This window comes from Zootoca vivipara, chromosome 16, assembly GCF_963506605.1.
Source record: "Zootoca vivipara chromosome 16, rZooViv1.1, whole genome shotgun sequence".
NCBI lineage: Eukaryota > Metazoa > Chordata > Lepidosauria > Squamata > Lacertidae > Zootoca > Zootoca vivipara.
The window spans coordinates 14023293-14033417 of NC_083291.1; the positions used below are offsets into that span (position 1 = coordinate 14023293).

Here is a 10125-nt window from a genome sequence, read left to right on the forward strand (position 1 = left end):
ATCTCATGTTATTGGCCAAGGGAGCCGGCGTACAGCTTCCAGGTCATGTGGCTAGCATGACAAAGCCGCTTCTGGCGAAGCAGAGCAGCGCACGGAAACGCCGTTTACCTTCCCGCTTGGAGCGGCACCTATTTATCTACTTGCACTTTGATGTGCTTTTGAACTGCTAGGTTGGCAGGAGCAGGGACCAAGCAACGGGAGCTCACCCCGTCGCAGGGATTCAAACCATCAACCTTTTGATCGGCAAGCCCTAGGCTCTGTGGTTTAACCCACAGCGCCACCTGCGTCCCCCCACATAAGGATAACCTGTAGCAAAGAAATAGCAGGTGAAGCTAAGCACCTTTCCCTATTCACATCTCTGCTCTCTGCTCAAAACTGCCCTCCAGCAGAAGCCTCTTAAAAGAAAAGAAAAAAAAAGGTTTCAGAAAACAAAGACAAGAAAACATTGAGATTTCAATGTTTAGTGAATCTCCAGCTCTGCCTACTAACTACTGGTACTCTAGAAGATTGACACTTTTGCACTTTAGGTGTGGCATTTAGGACAGATCGGTGTCGTGCAAGGGCAGGAACTATCCCCTCTTTCATCAGATCCTATAGGCCAGTGGTTCCCAACAGGTGGTCCGGGGACCCCCAGGGGTCCGCGAGCTATGCCAGAGGGGTCCTCAAGATGCTATTAGATGCCAAGCCTCTGGCCCGCCGGAACCGGCGGAACTGCCACCGCCGGTGCGCGGGCGCCAAGCGAGCACGGTGGATCAACCGGGGAGCCGCTGAAGGCCCCCCGGCGACCCCACCGGACCGAGGCTGAGTGCGCCCGGCCGGAGACTTGGTGGAACCCCTGGGCCTAGAGGCCCAAAACCGCCTTCCAGCCCGCGGACCCCGCGGCAACCGCGTGGGCGTCGGAAACGTCCGGCGGAGCAAGCGAGGAGCCGCTGAGGCCCCCCGCAGACCTGCCGGGCTGAAGCCAAGGGTGCCCGGCCAACGGCCAAGCAGAGCTCCGTGGCCCGAGACCTCCCACCACGCAACGATCCTGGGGGGCCTGCCTCGCGACTGCAGTCGCCATCACCCCTAGCTGCCCAAGAGGGGGAAGGAGCCCCCCCCAAGCGAAGGCCCCCAATCCCGCAGCTCCTGCGCGCCACACGGGGAGCCTCGTAGGGACCCGAAGAACAAAGGCCGCATCGAACCTGCTGGCGCTGGCGCTGCTACCGCCGCAAATACAGCCACCCCCAGAGGAGGAGAAAAGAAGAGGGGACGACAGGGAAGAGAGGGCCCCACCACCACCCTCAACTCAACCCAGGTGAAAGGGTAGAAACCTCCCCCCCTCCAGAGGGAAACCCCCCGACCCCCAGACGGCCATCACACCGCCGCCACCACAGCCACCACCACACCAACGCCCCCCCCCCGAAGGATAAAGAAAAGAGGAAAACAACTGAAAAATAAATAAAACCACTTTTTAATTTTAGGATTAGGAATTAATGGGGGTCCTTGTCACAATAGCGGCTCGATGAGGGGTCCTCGAGAAAATTTTGTTGGGAACCCCTGCTATAGGCCCATGCTGCAGCACATGGGACCACCATCCTCTAAAATCCCATACTTTGCATGAGCCCTGTGAGTGGGTTGAACCAGTGCCTGGGAGAGGCAATGGATGTTTTCACTGCAGTTCTAAAACATTTCCGCGCCTGCGATGTTGCTATACTGCAATGCCTGCATAGCATCACCTTTTAAAATGTGCTGGCACACCTATTGGCATGGCTAATCAAAAGCCAGCACCTGTGCGCTGGTACAATGAGTCTTGCACTCAAGCAATTATATAACCTCCTTGAAGTATTCTGTCTTTTTATGATCATTATTATCATGATCATTTCTACTATGTTATTACGGTGGCTGCCAAAGCACAGTTCTCAGGAGGTGCTGCTATCTTATTTAAAATGAGTCATCCGAAGATTATGCCAACTCCACATGGCAAAGTGGTAAAAGCTCCTTATTCTTGCAGGAGTACTGCTGTTATTACTTTCATTTCTTTACATTCCCCCCTGAAAACACAAGTCACTGTGATTATATATTTTCCCATGAGATAACTATTGCGCTAGGCATTTTCTCAGAGAAAAAAGTGACAGAACTTGGCAGTTAAATTCTAAGTGTTCTTCCTCTTTTTAAGGTCCCAGACACTCGTACAACACACAAGCGACAATGTCTTAAACCGAACTGCTGCAGAAAACAGAAATTAAAAAGCAGAGTGCTGTTTTACATTTTTTCTGAGTCGTATCTGTAACAGACTTTCCTGCCCCCCTCTCCTATTGTTAGCAGCGCATAACATGGTTGGTTTTTTACACTGCTTTACACAGGGATGCAGGTGGCGCTGTGGGTTAAACCACAGAGCCTAGGGCTTGCTAATCAGAAGGTCAGCAGTTTGAATCCCAACCTTTCTCCTGTAACAAATCTTGAAGTGATCGCTTCCTGCTCCACACCAAAGTATTTTACTATCAATAGATGATCTATTTAGCCCAGTGTTACCTTCTCTGGAAGCATTTCTTGGGGCCTCACACTCAAGTTCTCTAGCCTCTGTCGTCCTTTTAAATATTAATACAGTGGTACCTTGGTTCTTGAACTTAATCAGTGCCGGGAGTCCATTCAACTCCCGAAACCATTCGAAAACCAAGTCATGGCTTCTGATTAGCTGCAGGAACTTCTTGCACTCAAGCAGAAGCCGCGCCGGATGTTCGGCTTCTGAAAAACATTCGCAAACCGGAACAGTTAACTTCCGGGTTTGTGGTGTTCGGGAGCCGATTTGTTCGACAACTATGCCTTTCAGGATCCAAGGTACTAGGGATTCAACCTTGGAATAAAACTAAACAGCAAGTGCCAAATATCCAAGTGCTTGTCAATCATCCCAGTGCCTCATCAGCTAGGATACTGGAAAATGGATTTACTACTTATTGCACAATTGGGCAGAGCATATGGACATGTTTTCCCTTGTATTTCAATACCTAAAGGGGGCTAAAACTGTATACTCTTTTTAAAAATACAAGCGTTCACCTTTGCACGAAGTATTTGTTGTACGCGAATGAAATGGTTCCACTCCATTTTCTGTTCGGTATCCTTCAATACAGTAGCACTCATAGCTTCCTAGTGTATTCGTGCATCGTCCTCCAAGGCCACAGATGCCTGAGATTCCACATTCATCAAGATCTAGAAAATGTAAATACAATTGTGACCATCTTTTTATGAAGACTACTTGAAATATTTTGAACTCGGTGGTCGGCAAGAGCTAACACGCATCAACGATTATTGTTAGAACTTAACCTAGCACCGTCAAAGAACCAAGTTGCCCCACTGAAATGAATGGACCTAACTTAAGTCATGTTCATTCATTTTGGTGGGCCTACTCTGAGTAACTACCACACATAGTGCTTTAAAGAATAACATACAGTACATGAAAATGACTGGTTCTTGTGTCGGGGGGGGGGGTTCAACAGTGAGGGAAAAGAAAAGAAAGGGGAGAAATGAAGAGGGAAGTATAACTGGAGTGTGTGAATATGGATTAAGGGTGGAACTCAGTGTTGTAATATTATGACTGTTCTGTGCCATTTCCCCTGGGGAAACCCACTCTTTAGCACTGAATCGGAGGAAGGTTCAATCCGTGGGGACGAGTGGAAGTATGGATGAAAACATACCATTGTTGAAAAAACACTAATATAGTACAGGTGAAACTCGGAAAATTAGAATATCGTCGAAAAGTGCATTTATTTCAGTAATGCAACTTATTATTTATTATTTTTCTTTTGATTTTTACAAATGCTTTCTTTTGGAAATTCCACAGTAATAAAACAAATAGTTACAATAATACAAAAATAAACATCGCTATTACATTTCATTAATTACATTCCATTTATAATTGAGCCGCCTAATGACAAATAATTACAACAAATAAAGGCTTGACATATCTTGCTTTGCATGTCATGCATCTATCTCATATATTGGTTTCACCTTTTAAATTGCGTTACTGAAATAAATGCACTTTTCGACGATATTCTAATTTTCTGAGTTTCACCTGTACATTTGATGTGATTTAGATGTTATATATTGCAACAAATTCAAAGCTTTACCTGAAAATTATTTTTACGGGAAAAGTTGTAAATCTGTTACAGACTCAAGTATCCCCTTCCCTATTAGGTTTCGGAGGTGGGGGGGAATGAAGGCTTCTCTAAATCAGTTAAAAATAATAATAACTACAACTTTTATTTTAGATTTGACTGGTATATATTTTAGTTGCCAAAAATATATAGCAGAAAATTCCCCCCTCTCCTACATAACTATGTGGAAATATGGGCTTGATCTTTCTCAATTACTGCTCCCAGCAATTTTGAAAATGAAAAGTGTCAATTTAGACATGCTCAAGTAGTGGAAAGGACATACATTAAAAAGAGAAACAGCTTTAGTTGAAAACTAAAATTCTCTCTGTGTGTCTCTGTGTGCGTGTTCTAAAAAGAACATAAAGGAAAACGGTAAAAAAAAACCTTATGACTTGTTGCTGTACTTACCTATACATTTTGTGCCATCATTGGGAATAAATATCTTGTTTTTACTGGAAGCCTGGAAGCCTTCTAGACAAATGCAATAGAAGCTTCCTTGTGTATTATGGCATGAAGCATGATCTCCACAAATCTTGCTTGCCCCAATATCACATTCGTTTTTGTCTGACAAAACATTTTTTTTAAAAAAAAATGTAGAGGTTAAAGCAAACCATTATATATCAGTATTATTCTCTAATTATTTTCTACCATTTAAGAAGATAATTTGTTAAAAGAGAATTGATTCCATCAGAGGCATAGCAAGGTGAGGTGGTACCCGGTGCGGAATTTTTTTTGTCCCTCTCTCTCTCTCTCTCTCTCTCTCACACACACACACACACACACACACACAGAGAGAGAGAGAGAGAGAGAGAGAGAGAGAGAGAGAGAGAGAGAGAGAGAGAGAGAGAGAGAGAGACGGTTCAGGGTAGGCTTGGGAGAGACACATCTCAGGATTCTTGGGGGGTGTGTGCTTTAAATGGGTTTGCAGCCAAAGAAAGGCAGAGAGGCAGCATCACGCTAAACGCACCCCACACCGGAAAGAGCGCCTGTCTCCAGTGCAATGGAGTCGCTGGGAATCCGAAGGCTGAGGCCCCCGCTCTCCCATTTCCCTACCGTCCTACCCAAGTCTCTTCTTGTTGCCTTACTCCATGCTGGCACCCTCTGTTCCCATGGCAAAGGAAAACAAACTTCTCCTCTACCTTCGTCTTTCCTTCTCACCCACATACTGATCCAGCCCAGATCCACTCACTGCGTCCTGGAGAGCGTGCGCCTCTGGATGCAAAATAAGTTCAGGAATTGAGGGCTTTTTTTGCCCCCTCCCAGGGACCTGTTGTCTCTCTTTGCTATGACTCTGTCCCTATAGGAAGCTCAACCCTGCCAGGCTGAGCAGAAAGGATTCCGGAGGGCAAACTCCAGCCCTCTCCTCAGTCCCAAGGCAGGAGTTGGGGACCATCTGGTCATCCAACAGCCCAGAATGCTGTGCACCCGGGGGTGGGGGTGGAGGGTGCTGCACGTGGGGGGGTGGCACAATCCGCTGTGCACAGTGGCACGGTGAGCCCCCTGCGGTGTGCCATTTTGTCACCCCCTCACGGATGACACCCTGCAACTGCCGCCCCTTCCTACACCCTGGATTCCATACACTTGATACCACAGGTGTATGATTCGCATAAATAAAACAATTTTAAATAGGGTGAGGAGGAAGGTGCCATATTTATTTATTTATACCTCCACAGGGCCGGTGCAGTGCTGTGGCAATTCTATTGATCTTTGACTGGGAGACTTGGGTTCAAATCCCTGCTCAGTCATTAAGCTCACCGGGTGGCTTTGGACCAGTCACCTTCTCTCAAAAGTTGCCGAGAGGGCAAAATTGGGACGCAGGTACAATACTTGCACATGCTGTGTGAGCTCCGTAAAGGACGGATGCAATGGAAACAAAAGGTTGTACAGTATCCTGTTTCAGCTGTACTCAGCATAGACCCAGTGAAATTAATGAACATTACTATTCTAAATAGAACTTAGATGTATACAACCCATTGTTCGGATAATTCACCCAATTTACTGTGAGCCCCTCACTGGGGGTCCTATCTGTGAAGACAACCTAGCATATCTGGGGCAAGCTTGCCACATCACAAAACCTGTCTTGCCACACTCTAATGTCCTATATCTACAGCATATAGGTTTGCGTTCTAGTAAGTGTGCCTATCACTTTAAGGGAACAAACTATCACAAGAGAAGAAGCGGAGAAAACCGAAAGTTGCAAGCTACGATTCATGGGGTTCGGTTTGTTCAGTAAAGGCATATTAATATGTGGAGTATATCTGAGCAGTTCTATGTGAGCAGCAGTATGTCACGCCATCCACCCCGTGGAGGCCTTTGCATTCTTCTAACAAATCCTAAAATGGACCCAGGTGGTGCTGTGGGCTAAACCACTGAGCCTATGGCTTGCTGATCAGAAGGTCGGCGGTTTGAATCCCTGTGACAGGGTGAGCTCCCGTTGCTTGGTCCCAGCTCCTGCCGACCTAGCAGTTCGAAAGCACATCAAAATGCAAGTAGATAAATAGGAACCACTACAGTGGGAAGGTAAACGGCGTTTCCATGTGCTGCTCTGGTTTGCCAGAAGCGGCTTTGTCATGCTGGCCACATGACCTGGAAGCTATACGCTGGCTCCCTCAGCCAATAATGCGAGATGAGCACGCAACCCCAGAGTCGGTCACGACTGGACCTAATGGTCAGGGGTCCCTTTACCTTTACCTAACAAATCCTAAATTGTAACAGTTCAATTGTTATTCAACACATGCCTTTGTGAAGTTGCAAGGAATCACATACCAGCTTGCAAATGGCCACCTACCTTGACAGTAAGTCCTCCCGTTACCCACAAATCCATAATTACAGGTGCAGACGTTTTTGCCCTCTCGCTGCTGGCATGTGGCATTAGCATGGCAAGTGGCGCACACATCAGAAGGTAAAGCACTTGTAGCATCTATAAAAAACAAAGCACTGTGAATTAGGACTGGGGAATTACCAAGCAGTGCACTGGACAACTAACTTTTGGGGCATTTTCAGCCTCCCAATGAATCACACTCAAGTATAACTGCAACACAGGTATACAGTACAAGATAATGTTAGTTCTCATAGCAGCACCATGTGCTTCTAGAGCCAAGGAGCAGAGAAGCAAGGCAGACATAATGACACAAGGCATCTTCTATCCAGATAGCAGGCCTGGATGAGCTCACTCCCACAAAAAGCTAAGGATTAATAATTACTGCAATGCGTTATATGTAGGGCTGCCTCTGAAACTTTAGCTGGTGCAGAATTCAGCGGCCAGGTTGCAAGACGGTTTGAAGATATTACACCGATTCTGGTCTGACTGCACTGGCTACCAATTAGTTTCCAGGCCTAATTCAAAGTGCTGGTTTTGACCTATAAAGCCTTAAACGGCTCAGGACCGACCGCAATACCCCAAGGATCGCCTTTTTCCATATGAACCTACCCGGACCCTGAGATCATCTTCTGAGGCCCTCCTTCCCTCCTCGAGAGGTCTGGAGGGTGGCAACCCGAGAATGGGGCCTTCTCTGCAGTGGCTCCCCATCTGTAGAATGCTCTCCCCAGGGAAGTTCCCCTGGCACCTTCATTATACACCTTCAGACGCCAGACGAAAATTTTCCTCTTTGGTTGACCTGATCAATATCCTATACCCTTTTAAAATGTGGCTCTTTTGGGGGGGATATTATTGGGTTATTATTTTTGTTTTTGTTTTATATATTGTGATCTGTTTTGTGAACTGCCCAGAGACCTCCGGGTATAGGGTGGTATATAAATTCAAATAACAATAATTATTAATAATAAATCAGCTGGAATTCTTACTGGAATTCTACAGAGTGGTGGAAAGAAGGAATTCTGAATTACAGAAGAGGTAGCCTTATTGCGGCAACAAGCACTGCGGATTATTTTATATGTTCTTTTTAATGTTGTCAGGTGTTATACTTTATTTTTAACTGTATTGTTTTATTCACTGATGTGTTTGCTGCTTTGGGCTCCTTTGGAAGCAAGGGCAACATATGAATTGAAATAACATAATAATGCAGCCACTACCTGCTCTAAAGCAGGACAATCCATAGTCCAGTTACAACACTGAGTCTTGGCCTAAGCTTCTGCCCTCCAGCACTGCGCTGCTGCCAGCCTAGGAGCAAAACTACCAAACACAGGCATGGGGATTGGGGGGGGGGGAATGTTGGCCAGTACCGGTACTCTTTGAAGATTACTCTGTTGGCCCCAAATAACTCTTGGTGCCTTTGGCAGTTCCCCACCCCCTTGTAGTTTTGGAGCAGCAATTTTCAGGGCCATAGCAAGGAAGGAAATGGTTAGGATCTTGAACAACACCAACTGTGATCCCAATAATTATTAGTCTATCCACCACGAGTGTTTACTATTTGCATTTTAAAGAAAAGTGAAGGCTAAATGTGGACATTAACCCAAAGGTTACTAACATGCAAACACATTTTAAAGAAAACACTCAGCACCGTTATTTGATGTGACGTAAATTTGACGCCGTTTCCATGTGCTGCTCTGGTTTGTCAGAAGCACCGTTATTTGATGTGACGTAAATTTGACGGCGTTTCCATGTGCTGCTCTGGTTTGTCAGAAGTGGCTTTGTCATGCTGGCCACATGACCTGGAAGCTATACGCTGGCTCCCTCGGCCAATAATGCGAGATGAGCGCGCAACCCCAGAGTCGGTCACGACTGGACCTAATGGTCAGGGGTCCCTTTACCTTTACCTTTAAATCTGACTTGGAATGCTAAAAATGCACAGTTGAGCGCTCAAAACAAAAAAAACCCTGCAGAAATGTGGGCGGTTTTCAATAGAACTGCTATTTATATACATATGTACGCATTAGCAGCGTCCGTCCACCCCATCATATTTATGTATTGCTGTACACACCAGAGAGGGGGGAGGTGTGTACATGAAACCTGGTGTGCATTAAACCTGTTTTCTTTCCCTGGTTCACCCCACCCCAAAAAACCCACCGCTTTTCGTGAAAGCTGTCACCATCTGTGCACATGCACCGGCTGTCTCCGATCACACACACACACACCCTTCGGATGCTAAGTGAACGTGGCTCAAATTTCCAAATCCAATGAAAGCTGGTTGGAGGAGAAATGCAACAAACAGGCATCTTTCTCCACGAACAGCAAGATAGATATGGATGGTACATGTCCTGCCCACACACCGCTTCCAACAGGGGAGCATGCCGGAGCCAGAGTATGCGCAGCCACCAGAGGTGCGAATTTGAAGAAAATAGGAGGAGGGGGCATGGGCATAGCCAGGATTTATTTGGGGGTGGGGTGGGCAGAACCAAGTTATCTGTGATGCAATTGGTCAGTTAAGTATTTTAATTGATTGGGGGGGGGCGACAGGTAATCCCTGCACCATATAATTTATCACATGCACATCGTCTGGATGGCAATGCGCATCAACTTGGGGGGGGGTTCACCCCTTCAAAAGAAATGGGTGCGGGGGGGGGGGCCCCGAAGGGACCTCGGCTCCTATGGCAGCCAACACAGAATCACACAACTCATAGGAACAACACATCGTTCAATTGGTTTTCGGTGCTCTCTCCCCCCCCCCCGCCCCACCACCCTCGACCTCAAAGCTTCTTTTTAAAGGTGGGCTAGGGAAAAGTTAAAGAAAGTAAGCTGGAAACACGTCCTTCTTCTGCACGGTTTCCACGGTGGCTGGAGCTCAGCTCCGCCTCCTCCGCGCGTTCCCCTCTCTGCACATGGCCAGAGGCACTCTTGCTCCAGCAGAGATCCACTCTGCGCGGGTGTGAAACGCGCGCTTAATTTCTCCCTTTAGCGGGGCCGAGAGGCGACGCTTACCCGGGTCCGCCTCTCCTCCTGAAGGGGACGAGAGGAGCAGGAGGAGGAGAAGGAGCAGGAGCGACGGAGACGGACTCATGGCGCCTCCAGGTCCGCCTTTGCGCGCCTCTCCGCAGCTCTGAAGCCCCGGAGAGTGAAGGGCGCCTCGGGCTCGCTCTCCACGCCCCCTCGCCTACT

At 47.2% G+C, this 10125-nt stretch overlaps 1 protein-coding gene across 1 annotated transcript in view; it reads right to left on the minus strand.

The window, feature by feature from the left end:
* Positions 1-10125, minus strand: part of SUSD1 (sushi domain containing 1) — a 38694-nt gene extending 28569 nt beyond the window's left edge. Inside the window, exons 1-4 of the mRNA XM_035140393.2 lie at positions 9949-10125; positions 6919-7050; positions 4539-4694; positions 3034-3186 (exon numbers count right to left, since the gene is read on the minus strand). Coding sequence (XP_034996284.1) covers positions 3034-3186; positions 4539-4694; positions 6919-7050; positions 9949-10027 — 520 coding nt within the window. The 5' untranslated portion in view covers positions 10028-10125. The remainder of the gene's footprint in view (positions 1-3033; positions 3187-4538; positions 4695-6918; positions 7051-9948) is intronic.